Source organism: Papio anubis, chromosome 4, assembly GCF_008728515.1.
Source record: "Papio anubis isolate 15944 chromosome 4, Panubis1.0, whole genome shotgun sequence".
NCBI classification, from domain to species: domain Eukaryota; kingdom Metazoa; phylum Chordata; class Mammalia; order Primates; family Cercopithecidae; genus Papio; species Papio anubis.
The window spans coordinates 98,902,656-98,918,096 of record NC_044979.1 but is presented as its reverse complement, the minus strand read 5'-3'; the positions used below and the strand labels follow the sequence as shown (position 1 = coordinate 98,918,096).

General features: G+C 39.0%; 1 protein-coding gene across 6 annotated transcripts in view; it reads right to left on the bottom strand.

The window, feature by feature from the left end:
- Positions 1-7,999: 7,999 nt before the first annotated feature.
- CREB5 (cAMP responsive element binding protein 5) overlaps positions 8,000-15,441 on the bottom strand; it is a 415,931-nt gene continuing 408,489 nt past the window's right edge. The window contains exons 11-12 of one of the 6 annotated variants that reach the window (XM_021935938.2): positions 15,135-15,163; positions 8,000-14,807 (exon numbers count right to left, since the gene is read on the bottom strand). In XM_021935938.2, the coding sequence (XP_021791630.1) occupies positions 15,159-15,163 (5 nt within the window). In that variant the 3' untranslated portion in view covers positions 8,000-14,807; positions 15,135-15,158. Of the gene's footprint in view, positions 15,164-15,441 lie in introns of all 6 variants that reach the window. The other 5 variants (XM_017956829.3, XM_017956826.3, XM_017956828.3 and 2 more) reach the window with 5 other exon arrangements.

Below are 15,441 nucleotides of genomic sequence, written 5' to 3'. Positions count from 1 at the left end.
TCTAAATCTTCTTTGCCAAAGGAACCTCTATGCGTTTGGGATTGTGACATGCCCAGCCTCTATGGATGGATGGCGGATGGTCTCAGCCAGTGTTTCCAAACATTTTTTTTAAAACTTGCCACATAGAAAATCATTATACTTGCTTAGTACTCTCTACTAACCTGGCAGGGGGAGATTTGGAGACATCAATATGAGATTTGGAGAAAAAAATAACCTATTATATTATCTTCATATCATATAATTACTATAGGAAAAATAAATATTAATATTTTGAAATATATGAATTATTGAATTTGGATAAAATTTCACATAAAATATTTTCTAAATATTTAAAATGAGAAACTCAAGGTGGCTGATTAACAAAAGCTTCCTAATCAGTTTTTAGGCTTGAAATGGTTAAATGTAATTTCTCATACAGATTTTTAATGATGATTTCTTCAAATTCTTGATAATTATTGCAATTTTGCTCACCAAAATCAGTGGCTAAAAAGTTAGAACCATATTTATAACCATTCAAAATTTGTAGTAGTTGAAATCACTTTTAAAATGTTTAACATTCCTTGACAAATGTAATATAAAGTTTCATGTGATAATGAGAATGTGTTTCAAATCCAGTCAAACTTTTTATATTAAGTATTTAAAAATCATGATGAGACTGGGCATGCTAGCTCATGCCTGTAATCCCAGCACTTTGGGAGGCCAATGTAGGAAGATTGCTTGAAGCCAGGAGTTTGAGACCTGCCTGGGCAAATTAGTGAGACCTTGTATCTACTTTAAAAAATTACAGTGAAGCTCTAATTTGCAGAATGTGTCCTCAGCCTGCAGGTAGATTGGATGCTACTAAGACAATACGTCAATTGCACATGGACAAAAGTTTCTGACACAGGTGAAGGCTGAAATCAGAGGTGGTCAATCTATCAGAGGTCAGTCTGCCAGAACCCCCATTTAAATTCCCTGATCCCCAAACCCTAATGAGTACACCTTGGGTGGTATAGTCTCCTCCTTGGACACTATAGAAACCTCTTCGATGGCACCACAGGCCACCTGTCCCCACGTATCACTGAAGGCCCTGAAGCTGACTGCTGTAGTGAATGCCCAGGTGGGACATGCTCCCATGTGGCCAACAAGTACCAGATGTTTCTCCCTGTGCTCTTCATCTGAAGAGACCACAGGGGATGTCATTGGATGCCACTCACTCAGGCCACCTTCTAAGGAGCTCTAGAAGAGTGTGCTTATAGCCATAAACAACCAGCCAGGAGGCTCGAAATGAGCAGATCAGTTTTACACAGAATAACTGTAACCTATAGGCCTTTCTCAACATAGCACACTAGTTGGGAAGTGTGGGTCAAAGGAAGCATAATGAGCCTGTTCCCCATGATTTCAGCCTGTTTTAAAGCGAAGAGTGGCCAAATTACCCCATTCTGGCCAGGGTTGAGAGTAGTTCTAGGAAAATCTTTGTTTTATTGATAAAAGAGGACAAAAGAGGATGTGTCTGGTACTGATTCTTCCCCTTCTCTCCTGCCTTCATTGGAGATGTGATGTAGAGCTTCAGCAGCCATCGTGTCATCAGAAGATGACAAACATCACTGAAATGTTAATAGTACCACAGAGCTGCCAATACGGTTTCCAAATTAATGCCAAAGGCTCTATCTCCAGATTTCCTACTATGCAGGAAGAGTAAGCTCCTATTTGTTTAAGCCACTGGAAATTGGGTTGTCTCGTATTTGTAGTCAAAACTCATACTTTTTTTTTTTTCATTTTATTATATGCCTAAGGACACATAGGGAATGAAAAGCATTACCTTGGAGTCCTTTATCCATTCATCAAAGTAGGCAAGTATAATGCTAATTTTGCAAACATTCCTTAAGAAGAATAACTTAACTCATTGTCTGTGAAATAGGTGTGGATATTCTAGAATAAATACAGCTTGTTGGTCCAGGGAGCCACCTCTAGGGCATGTTCTCTTCAAGTATGGTAACACTCTGATGTATGGAGCTGCATGTCCTTGTGTTGATTGGGCAACTTCACATCTCCTCTTCTATGCCAGTGTAATATAGACCCTAAGGGCCGAAGATGGTCTTCAAGTGGCTTCTTATGGTCACTTTAAGAATAGACCTCTATTGCTTCTAAGTGATAGAAACCCACCTGAACTAATGTAAGCAAAAGGAGACATTTATTAGAAGGACCTTGGGCTATCTGATGGTAAAATCATGCTTCAGGGAGGGTTGTGGTTGCAATGAGCTATTATGAATTGCTTAAACAAGGCTGGACTCCATGGCTCATGTCTGTAATCTTAACACTTTAGAGACTATGGTGGGAGGATGGCTTGAGCTCAGGAGTTTGAGACCAGCGTGGGTAACACAGTGAGATCCCGTATCTACAAAAAAAAATTAAAAAATGAAAAATTAGCCAGGCATGGCAGTGCACCTGTAGTCCCAGCTATTTGAGACTGAGGCGGGAGGACTGCTTGAACCCAGGAGGTTGAGGCTGCAGTGACCATGATCACGTTACTGCACTCCAGCCTGAGCAACAGAGTGACAGCTTATCTCTCAAAAAAAAAAAAAAGTTGATAAAAAGAACTATTTAAACAGGAAATGAGCATTTCCAGAACTCTCTTTCTGCCTCTTCCTTCTGTGTCTACTGTGTTGATTTGACTTCTCTCTCTCGCTACTGAGTTCCTTTCCCTGACAGAAACATGGCTTCTGGCAGCTCCCAAGTTTTGTATCCTTTGGATTCAGCTGCCAGAGAGAAAACCCAACTCTCAAGGTTCCCTGTCCCAATATCTAGTTGTTGGGATTGATGATTCCACTGTGAGCTAAGGGCCGAGTGTTAGACTAAGAGCATAAGCCTGGAGGCATGGTTATGGAATCTCTTGCAGACGCCAGCTGGATGGAGTTGGGGGAAGAGAAACTCTCCAGAGAAGGAGGTAGTTGTGGTGTTGGGCAGAGTTCCATAGAAAGCCACTATAGAAATTATGCCCACTTCACCCTGAGTATGTTTATACTGACAAAGGAGACAAAGAACCAAAGATTTGTGTTTGTTTAGGTCATATAGGAAATCAATAGATAATTTGGTATTAAAATACAGAACTATTAGTTCTTACTCCAGGTTTTTAGATTCTTCGTTAAGCGCTTGTTCTACTCTTCTTTGTAGCAATACTCTTTGCTTTCTTGGAGGCTTATTGATGGGAACTGCCCTGTTTCCTTGTCACAGAGATTTATTGAGATAGTTATATAATACTTGGAGGGAGTCTGGGGACAAGAGTGTTTCCTGACCCCATCCTAGAGAGACATTATGCCAACATCCTTATAAACACTAACACATTGGAGTCACCTATGAGTTTATAAGAACAACATAGCAGTAGTCCTTCTTGGAAAGCATATGTGTAAAATCAGTTTAAAGTAAGAGAGCAGTAAATCATTATAAAACATGGCAAAATAAAATCTCACTCTTGCTGATGGTTAACTTTTATATTCTGGATTTTATGGACTACAAGCTAAGCTATTACGTCCACAGAATCTCTAGCTTTGTAAAGTTACTTATGTTATCTTCCACGAATATTCGATTTGCTTCACTTCAAAGCTTTCAATAAAACAAGAATTCGTAGGGCCAGGAGTGGTGGCTCATGCCTGTAATCCCAGCACTTTGGGAGGCCGAGGCAGGCAGATAACCTGAGGTCAGGAGCTAGAGACCAGCCTGGCCAACATGGTGAAACCTTGTCTTTACTAAAAATACAAAACTTAGCTGGGTGTTGTGGTGGGTGTAATCCCAGCTGCTTGGGAGGCTGAGGCATGAGAATCACTTGAACCTGGGAGGCAGAGGATGCAGTGAGCCAATATCACACCACTGCACTCCTGCCTGGGTGACAAAAGCAAAACTCCATCACCCACCTCCCCAAACAAATAAACAAAATAAAACCAAGAATTCATTAACCATTCATTCAACAAACATTTGTTACCATCTACTAGATGTCTAATTTTGTGCTAGTCTCCTCACTGTACTTTAATCCCTTGGTAGGTTTTAAGGGAAAGTGACTAGATTCTTATGAGCTAGCTTTAGAACCACCAATTATTTCTTTTTAGTAATCATTTTCTCCTTTCTGGAAATCCTGCTCTGTCTCCAGAAGTAAGAGCATGTAATCCTGCTTCCCCACACATAGTCGGTTGGACTGGGGATACAGGCCTCATCTGATATGGCCAATCAGATTCTCTCTCCTGGGAAATTGGAATAGAAAGATGGAGGCATTATCAGTTGGTTGGGTGCTTGAATTGGAAGCCCATAGATATGCTGGGGGGTGGGGGTGAGGCTATTGCTTTGGAGAAGAAATGATGGGCCAACATAGAAGCAGTTGAGTGAGTGTACAAATCAATTTACACAGAGAGAGAAGCAGGCACAGAGCAGAATGAGAAACCATGTGGTCTCAGAGCCAGAGACAAGCCAGGAGATTAGCCACTTAATGACCTTCTGGGAGCCTCCTATAATTGCCACAGTGCCTGTTGAGCTCCACTAGCTATCCCTTATACCCTTATAAGTAATCTCCTATCATTTGAGCCTACTTTATAAGGTTTCTCTTTCTTAAAGCAAATCCACTTTGACTAGGAGGTGAATCAATCAAGATCAAAGTTGGTGGACTAGATTTAAACAGAGAATGCTCTGTTTGGAATAACCCAAATGTAGTAATAGTAGATCAAGGACTTGTCCTGTGTATATGCAATAGAACAATCAATCTTAGATGGTTGGAACAATTTTCTTGCTGTAAGAGTATTGAAAAATAAGACTGTGTTATGAATGAACTAGAATATTCCTATTTGATTCATTTAAATGAACATGTAGGCAACTCTCCCTCCGAGGAAGTACAAGTGCAAGTGACTTATGGGAGACCCTTTATAGCCTGTTGGATCTATATATTGGAGTAATATTGGAGTAAAAAGATTTATAGAAGATTGCTGACAATTGCTATGATTCAGCCTCCAGTTAGGTATGAGGAAATATAATGTTGGTGAAGACAGTATTTGACAACATATAAGATGAAACTTTATGGTTACTAAAAGCTTCATGGCTTTATTTCTAGGTTTAAATATAACAATTTTCAATAATAAGTTTTGCTAGGTCTACTAGCTAACAGACAACTATTTTCAGATGTTATAATTTATCCATCCTTTCAGCCATTTTGAAAAGCCATCTACAGTTGCTGAAAAGAAGTATCTTCTGAAGTATGCAAGTCTGAATCCAGACTCTATCTTTATAGATTTAAACTTAGTCTTTTCCCCCAGCTTCTTTGGCAGCCTAGTTTTTATGGCTGGTTTGATAAAATCAACCTTACTGCCATGGGAACAGCCCTATCAAAATGGCTTGTTTTCAACGACTTTAAAAAGAGGGCCCATCGTTGCTCCAAATTTTTACAATCTCTTAATAAACATACTTAGGTCTCAACACACAAAGCAGGTCAACTTGATAAAAAATTATTTTTGTTGGATAAGAGAATATGTAATGCAAAAGTAAAATGTGATCTAGTCATCAACCAGTTACCAGCCACATCAGCAAGTGTAAGATAAAGAACACTACAAAGCTCCAGGGACCCACAGAGATGACAGGTAGGATAGAGATTAGAATTGGCTGCATTCAAAGTACAAATGTAGGATCATAACAATTTTTTTAACCAATAGTAATGGCTTTTGAAATTGCAAATGAGTGTGGAATGGGCATTAGAAAGACACTCCTGGGAACTATGAGAATACTGAGTGGTCTAAATGTAAATGTAACAGATGGGACCGCCATTAGAACAGCGATCTTTTCCCCCAATTGTTTCTGTACCGATTACAAATATCCTCTCCCACTGCCATGTGTCCGATGACATGTCTTGGTACTGGTTTTAAAATACAGTTGCTTTGGCCGGGCATGGTGTCTCACGCCTGTAATCCCAGCACTGTAGGAGGCTGAGGTGGGTGGATCACGAGGTCAGGAGTTCGAGACCAGCCTGGCCAACATAGTGAAACCCCATAGCTACTAAAAATACAAAAATTAGCCAGGCATGGTGGCGTGTGCCTGTAGTTCCAGCTACTCAGGAGGCTAAGGCAGGAGAATTGCTTGAACCCAGGAGGTGGAGGTTGTGGTGAGCCAAGATCGTGCCACTGCACTCCAGCCTGGGCAACAGAGTGAGACTCAATCTTAAAAAAAAAAAAAAAAAAAATACAGCTGCTTTGGCTGCAGGAACAGGTGGAAGGGTTGGAATGTTCTGAGAATAGGAGGAAGATAGAAAAGGACAGGTCATCTATTCCAGAAATGTTTGTTGTGTGCCCATTGTGTGTCCACTGTTCTAGATCTTAGGCACAAATTTAAACAAAATAGAAAATACCTTTGCTCTTGTGGTGGCAACAAAAACAAGTAAATATAAATTATGGTAGGTGGTGCTAAATACTATAGAAAAGATAGTCTGGGCAAGGTAGACAAGTGATACAATTTTGTATAGGAAGCTAAGAAAAGGCTTTACTGATAGGAAGACGCTAAAGGTAGTGAGCTATGCTCATATTGGGGTGAAGAATATTCTTCACAGGTTGTGAAAAGGCTCTCAGGTGGATGGTGCTTCTGAGGTTTGTGGAACTGCAAAGACATCAGTGAAGCTGGCGAGGGGGAGAGGGAAGAGAAGTGATAGGAGATGAGTTCAGGCAATGAATGAGGTGGGGGTGGGTTACGTCGGGCTGTTACAGAACTTAAAGTAGGTGGTGGGAGAATTTTTGCTTTTACCTGGTTTGAATGAGGTGAGGAGTCCTTGCAGAGTTTTGAGCAGTGAGGGGACGTGGTCTGACATCCATTTTCAAAGGCTTCCTCTGGTTGCCAGTGAAAAGATTATTGTAATAATCCAGGTGAGAGATGTTGATGGCTTGGTCAGGGCATAGCTGTAAGATTGGTGCTACATGATGGTTGGATTCTGATCTTGCTGATGGATCAGATATCAAGTGTAAGAGGAAAAGGAGAATGACTAAAAAAAGAAAAAGGAATAAAAGCAAGAGGAGGAAGAAAGGAAGGGTAATATCTAAAAGAATGTGTAAAAGGACTAAAACTACCCTTAGGATTCCTCTGGAGATCAAAGAAAGAACCCCAGGATTTGATTGTCTGAGAAGCCAGCACGTGATTCTTGGTTCCTAGACATGGCTGGAACATGACCTTAGGCTGCTTTTATTTCTTGACTGTTAAAATCTGCTAATTCCAAACTCACTTAAAGTGAAATTAAGTTGTATGGCCAACCCACTGTGAATGTGTTGGATTAGTGGCCTCAGTTGGGAAGTTGGATGGAAGAGGCAGTGGGAATGTAGTGCTGGTTTGGGAAGGAGAAAATCTGATCTCCTTTTGTCCATAAATAATGGTTACCCTGAAAGGGTAAGCCTTGGTTTATAAGTCATGAATGAGACTGTTATCGGAAAGGGGTCTGGGTCCAGACCCCAAGAGTGGGTTCTTGAGCTCGTGCAAGAAAGAATTCAGGGCAAATCCATAAAGCAAAAGCAAGTTTATTAAGAAAGTAAAGGAATGAAAGAATGGCTACTCCATAGACAGAGCGATTTTTATGATGATTTCTTGATGATATGCTAAACAAGGGGTGGATTATTCATGCCTCCCCTTTTTAGACCATAATAGGGTAACTTCCTGACATTGCCATGGCATTTGTAAACTGTCATGGTGCTGATGGGAGTGTCGCAGTGAGGATGACCTAAGGTCACTCTTGTCGCCATCTTGGTTTTGGTGGGATTTAGCTGGCTTCATTACCGCAAACCGTTTTATCAGAAAGGTCTTTATGACCTGTATCTTGTGCCAACTTCCTATGTCATCCACTGACTTAGAATGCCTTAATCATCTGGGAATGCAGCCCAGTAGGTCTCAGCCTTATTTTACCCAGCTCCTATTCAAGATGGAGTTGCTCTGATTCACATGCCTCTGACAAGAGTATGTGAGGAATACATGTCATTACCCCCAATCCCAAATTTCATCATACAAAGGTGACATATATTATTTGCATTTGAGTGCTTTATTATATTGGAATTGCAGTGATATTAACATTTGTACAAATGCACAAAATCTTGTCTCTTCTTGCTAGAAAGAGATGTAAAAATCTGACCTAGTTGAACAGTCTTAATGAACTCATTGTCCATTGGTAACAATAAATGTGTTCACGATGCAACAAAAAGCTTAACACAAAATTAAACATATTAAATGCTGCAGCAAGTATTTACATGTATGTACCCCTTTTTTTCTCCTTCCAATAAGGAAGGTGGTTGCTTTACAAATAGACAAACAAACACAAATGCTTTGCTGTTTACAAATACAAACAACCCCAAGTCCAGAACTTAAAGTGACAGCACCTTTTTGGGACTTCCTCTGTTAACACTTACTTTACACAGTGCTAAACTTTTTTCTTTTAATTATATTTTTGGACAATATTTATATCCCAATTGTCCTAGAACATTGTGTTAGAACTGAGCTATTTTTCTGGGCCTTTTCAGAGGATCCCAAACCCTATGTCCTCTTTAGAGAGAACATTTCAAGCTTATCTTTTCTCCAAGACAGTTCTCAAAGGCAACATTCCTTTCTCTATGAGGCAGATGTGATTTAGCAGAACTTAGAAGGGAAAAAAGTGAGTAGGTTGTATTTTTTACTGGCTGCTGGTTGGGAAGGGTCCTTTCTCTTAAACCCACTCCATTCAGCACAACTGATACCTTTCATTATCTCCTGCAGTGTCTGTGGCATTGGTATTCTAAAGGAGAAAACTAGAATCTAATGAGCTTATTGTGCATAAGATTTTAATGATGTATTTAAAGCTAATTTATTCAGCTTCCACATTCTCAGTCCTGAGGCTAAATTATTCTATTGTAAAAAATCCAATCCTATAAAGTTCTATAATATGAAGCTCAATGTAAGAATATCTTAAATGGCTTAGAAGGAGCTTTCTAGATCCTGGCTTCTAATGAGCTAGATATTGTAAGTTGGTCTAAATACAACAGTTGGTAATTATTGATTCCTTTCTGATGACAAGTTGGAAAGGTATCAGAGTGCCACTTAAGAGTATTAATCTTTTAACAAATGTTGGCAATTTGGCCTTACCCCCCACTTCAGCTGTGGTTAAATAGTTTTTTTTTTAAAAATAGACAATTTATAAGGAAAAAAATATATAAACACTCTTTAAGCAATTTGGCTACAAGCATTACAGCACTGAAAAACTCCACAAGAAATAGTAAAATATTTTGAATGGACATACACTTTTTCATTTTCACAACATGACGAGCTAGGTTTTTTGTTTTTTAAATTTCTTTGTGTTTGTTTTGGTATTGAATTTTACTTGTAAGTTTATTGCTGCTGTGTCGTCTTATCCTACCTTAGATTATAATTGTGAATTAGAGGTGCTGTCCCTAATTATGTTACAAGGCAACATTGTATTTTTGAGACCTAGGAATGAAATCGATAGGGCCACTGTTCTTTCAGTGCCCTCAGAGAGTCTATGGCTAGGACAACAGTCAGATGTGCACCAGGGCGCACAAAAGAATAAGTCTCCTGGCTTATTCAGGACACTTTGGTTTGGAAGATGAGAGAAAATTCTTAAGTCTAGCTTAGCTGCTGCCTCACATCTGTTGCATAATAAAATATTTTTTAAAAAACATGCTATGAATAAAGGGATAAAGAGTATAAACCATATAGTGTACTGGCTCTTCTCCTTGGCATTCTTGTAGTATGCTTCACCTAGGCTGATGTGAGACACAGGTCTCAGCTGTGCTACCAATGGATGCACATAAATGTACCTGGTGCAAATATCTGTAAAGTATTTTAAATGATGCCGCTCAGAGCCTTGGAGGAGGGGTAAGGGGCATTGTAAAGGAGAGCAAAGGCAAGTTTGAGGACAGAGAAGAGGTTAGAAAGGGAGTAAGAGAAATACAAAGGGATCAAAAAGCTAAAGTGCAATTTTAAAATATAAATTATTTTAAAAGCAGAAAAGAGATTCTAAATTGCTGTTCGCATAGGCACAGTTTTATTCAAATTTAAATGGGTTGTTTCCTTTCCCTTCTCAGATATACTGCATAATGGGGCTTGAATGGCTTAAAGCTACTGCATATTGTTCGGGAAGGGACAAAAAGCACTAAGGGAGCTGAATAGTGCAAGGCTTTCTAGGAAATTGGGGTGGGATGGAGAGAGGCAGAGATGAAGTTGTTTTTACACTTCTACAAGAAAGCTGTTCCAGTTATAGTTACTGATTCCCTTTAGCTGAACTCTGCTTCCTAAATGAAAGAGCTTACTTTAAAAATGAAAAAAGAAATAAATGTTTTAATAAAATTGTTCAGAGTGTTGATTAAAAAATAACTCACAGAGCAATAAAAATCCTTGAAATGTCTATGCACAGAGATCTAAGCAAACATTTCCACCAAATGATGGAGAATAGCCACTTGAAACCCTGAAAAATGAAAATACACACAACTATAGTAGTTTATTATGGACTAACACTTTAAAAACAAGTAGATCCTACAGAATACTGTTCAAATGGAATGTTTAAAAATAACATTTATTAATAAATATCTTATAAAATTCTAAATTAATAGATTCCTGTTCAAATTTTGCTTTGGTCCTTGAATTCCACTGTATACATACATACATACATATATATTTTCTTAGATGGTTTTTTCTTTTTTTAACCAGAAAGAAACACATTCTATCCTAACTGGATGGCTAGTTTTATAGCAGTTACTGAGGCTTAAAACTCCCCAGCCAAAGGCTTGTCTGTTACCGTAGCTGGTTTATGATTTTAATGACAAACTCGACTTACACACTAAAGTTTACTTAACAGGCAACAACCACCAGAACATTCACCATCGACATCCCTCTATCAGAATACACTCTCCCTGTTTCACTGACTACATAGGATCTGAAGAGTATTTGCTCTAAGTCACCCTAATTACTATAATATATACTGTGAGAGCACACAAACTGCTTGTCTCCCACAGGCTGTGTTAAGATTGTGACTTGCATCCATTGATGTGGGAGCAGGAGAGGGCTGAGTAGTAGTGTGACGGGAAAACTTCCAACTTAACACTTGGCTTTCAAATCAGTACATTCATCCATGGCTGGGATTTTCGCTCTACTTCTCCTGGCATCGTGGATTGAAAAATATGTCAAGGAGAAACAATTAAGATGTGGACACCTCCATTTAGGTGAGAGTTTACCTGGTAGAAATGCTCTCAGGTGTACTTATCTGAGTTGTTAACTCCCATCACATAAGGCAGGGGAGGTACTATAGACGTTCCCAGGGAGGCTGGCAGTGACTTCAGAGACAGATCTCGCCGATCAAGAAAACCACACATGAATGGGGAGAGGCAGTGTGGCAGGATTTTCCCTCCTTAGGACAGGTGCTCTGAAGGCCATGATAATTGATTAATGAACACATGGATGGGTGACACAATAACTGGTTGAGGGAGGAGAATGGAGTACAAAGATATTCTCCCAAATAGGCAAAAAGTGTAAGACAAGGAGGAGGGATTTTTCAGGCAGATTGATTATTCTGTTGTCTGGTGACTGCTGGGCCTTTAGGTAAAAGACTTAATATTGATAAGCCATGTGTTGGATCTGACCAATGTCTCTTTCTGTTTGGAATTTTCAAGAAGCACTGACAACTAGTTGGAATCTTTCATTTACTGTATTTCCATACCATGAATGAACACACCTAAAGGCCCTGAGTAGAACAAGAAGACAGTTTATTCTAATTATATGTTGAGGCCGGTTTGCTAATGTGTGTGGTTGGTTTTCCTACTTAGCATAAAAAACAGACATAATTGAGCTATATATAATGCACATCAGTCAAACTGTCAAGTTGCTGAACGAAGAAAACTCAGGCAAGTTCTTAACTGCAGAGGCTTTCAGCCTAACAACTAAATATTTCAATCAAAAGGTGGAACAGAAGTAAACTAAACCATCATTGTAACGACAATCACTCCCTGGACATTCTGATATTACTAGTGGATTTTTAAAAAATCCATTTTATTAAGTGCTATGCATGCAGTAAAGAAAAAATTTTACTTAAAGCAAAACATAAAATAAAAATTAAAAATTAAAAAACCCAACTAAACATTTTAATGCACTCTTTTTCCTTTTGTAGGGGGAGGGGAGACAGACAGTCAGTCCTAGGAAAGAATTTTGAAATATTATTTTTGATTTCAAAACAGAGATATGAATGTTAACTTCTTTTTAAAGCTGAGTCTTAAACATTTCTTAGGAAGCCAGTCAGATTAAACCATTCAGCTGTTACTGTTGGAATTTAAAAAACAACAACTATGAATTCAGTATTTAAAATACTTGAAAATGATATGTTTGTCTAAAATATAATAGAAAATTATTTCATTTGCATTTTTTCTTTTTTTCTCTTTTCTCTTTTTGGTGTGTGTTTTTTTTTTTTTTTTTTTTGCTTTTGTTTTGATTCTTCAACCATATACCCAAGTCATAAGTTTCACTGGACACTCAAAACCATCTTTTGAAAGCACTGCATACATGGAAAGATTGTTGATAAATATTGATTTAAAAAGTAAGTTATTAGATAAAACTGAAACTAGTTATATAAAAATCATGCTTCGAGACCCTCATATTTTCTTTTTTTCTCCAAAATAGATTCTTATACTATAGTGAGAGAAAAAAACACATCCTTCCCTTTTCTGAACTCTTATAAAAGCTACACCTTTTGTAAAATACTGTTCTTTTAAAACCCATGGACACACACACACATACACACACACATAACACACGTTAAGGGGTCAAGCATTCAAATGGAGATGAAACACCAGCACCTGCCTAGATTGCTAGAGAGAAACATTCACCCCTGTTATTTGTGAGATGCGATATTAAAACATTAGCACAGTAGAATGGCTTGTTTCAAGGAGGCACGACTGTGGTTCAGGGACTATCTGCTTTGTATCATGCGCAAGTTCACAAAAGTTGTTGAAAATAAATCAGAATAATTCAGAAGAGGGAAGTAGGCTGGGTGCAGCGGCTCACGCCTACAATCCCAACACTTTGGGACGAAGAAGTAGGATCGTTTGAGACTAGCCTGGGCAACATAAGAGAGACCTTATCTTTTATTTTAAAATAAAAGTAAAAATAAAGTAGCCAGGCATGGTTGTGTGAACCTGTGGTCCCAGCTACCCGGGAGGCGGAGGTGGAAGGATCGCTTGAACTCGGGGGTTGATGCTGCAGTGTTCTGTGATCTGTGATCTGCAGTGATCTGTGAAGTGCACCTCTGCACTTCAGCCTGGGCAATAGGTGAGACTCTGTCTCAAAAAAAAGAAAAAAAAGAGTGAAGTAGCCTGCGCCTCATCCATGGGGTTCCTTCAGCAGTCAAAGAGTGCTGAACTGTCGTGGGAAGGCTAAAAGTGCCCCTATGGAAACACTGGGTTTTCTTTCTCTCTTTGTTTCTCCAGTAGTTAGTCTATTTTCACCCCCCAGAACAGCAAAGCCTGTTCCATAGGCTTAAGAAAAAAAAATAATAAATCTTAGGCTATTAGCAGCTGATGATTGAACAATGTAATCCGTGTAGTGAATAGAGCCCTTCTGAATTATTATATAGTACATGGATTTTCAATGTTATAGACAGGTCATATAAAACCAGTTGCAATCCAAGGGTGTCATGTTATAGCCCCACATCAAAATTTGGACTTTCACAATCAAGGCTTACAAAGCTCCCTTCCCTAGTGTCTCCCCAGCTGGTATTCAACCGTGCTTCACTTATAGCTAAGCCACCTTTCATTTGCTCTGATTATTAAAAACATTAAATCAGGCACATTAAACGTCTCCTGGTTACTATTTTGTGAAAAGCAAGAGTTGAATGAACTCCAGCTGTGGGTGACGTGTAAGTGAAGCAATGGTTAGGTCCACGTTTTGGAGGTTTGCTTTTTTTTTTTTCCTTTAAACATTATTTTCTTCTTCACATGCAATGCTAAAGGGAAAAAAAATAAAACAGAAGGAAGTCAAAATGAAGAGTAAACAGGGAGCCCAAGAAAAAGTGGAAATGGAGAAGAAAACTGGGCATTAGCAAGTGGACCAAGAGGAGAAGGAGAAGTGAAGAGACGCTCGGTGGTGTTATTTGGACATCAATGAATCTTATAATATTTTATAGTAAGAAACAAAAAGTTATGGGAAAGGCTGTGTGTTTATCTGGGATTCTGGTGACACCACAGCACAAACTCAACATGAGTTAAGATGTCAAAAGATTTTCTACCCAGTTACCTTGGATCTGTCTTACTTGACATCTAGATATGCCTCATTTTGGCTAAAAGCTGTGGTTTAACAAGATTCAGTGTTTCAGGCAAAGGGTTGGACTGATAAGAATGAAACCATGGCTATATACAGAAAAGGTTCAGTTTATAAACAAGTAACTGGTACCAGAAAATTGGAGAAAAGCACCAAAGCGTTTCCCAAGCTGATAGATATTAATTGCATAACTCCCTTTTTTCTTATATAACTAAGTATAAAAGACAACATTTCCATAATGACTATAAAAATGAAAGCCAGTCTTTGAAGAACTGAGGAGTCTTCCAGGTCTGAGTTAATTCTAAAAATGCCCTTAAAAGAAAGGACGCATGGTACGCTACAGCTCTTCTTGGAGGCCAGGTCTGATGGTGCATTTTAAAGAATTGGATTCAGGTCTGTTCTGTGAGTGGTGAGCTGGCTGAGGGTGGAGCTTCCTACCACCTCGCTGACTGATGAGGAAGTAGTGATGGTATTATGCTGGATGACTTGTTGCTGGGAGCAAGCTGGGACAGGACTAGCAGGAGGGCTACTCTCCGGACCTAGAGAGAGAAAAAAAAAGACAACACACACACATACACACACACCAATATAGGTCTTTTTTGTATGGACTTGTGGACTCCTCAGAGAAATAGTACCGGATATTTACTTGAAATAGAAGTTTCGCACATTTTCTTCTGAAAGTTAATTTCAAAACTTTATTTTCAACTGTTGTCACAATGCTATGCCTTTCCAGTTTATATCTACAAGCAAAGCCATGCTTTCTGTATCAGTAAAATGATTTGATGTGTTTAAGTCATGGACATGTGAACTTCCCCATCTTGTCTTTTAAATAGCCATCCATATATCAAATGTGGAAAAATACTCACATGTGGTGGGAGAATCTGTGTTGCTCAATCTAAAAAATTATTTGAAAATAAATTGACCTTCAGCCATGAATCCCTGCTCCTCCCACCATCCCTATTCAACTATCATTTAACCAACTGGCATTCCAGATGCAGAAACCGGGGTCTGAAGGAAGGGATCATGTTACATATTGATAAACTGAGGTCAGTCACTAGCTTTTCAGCCCAGGGAGTAACATGCAGTGTTTCTGGAGGCACTGGATGTAATTCACCCAAGGCCTGGGCCCCAGCCCACAGATTTCTGAAGGAGACTGCTGGGCCACTGGTACTT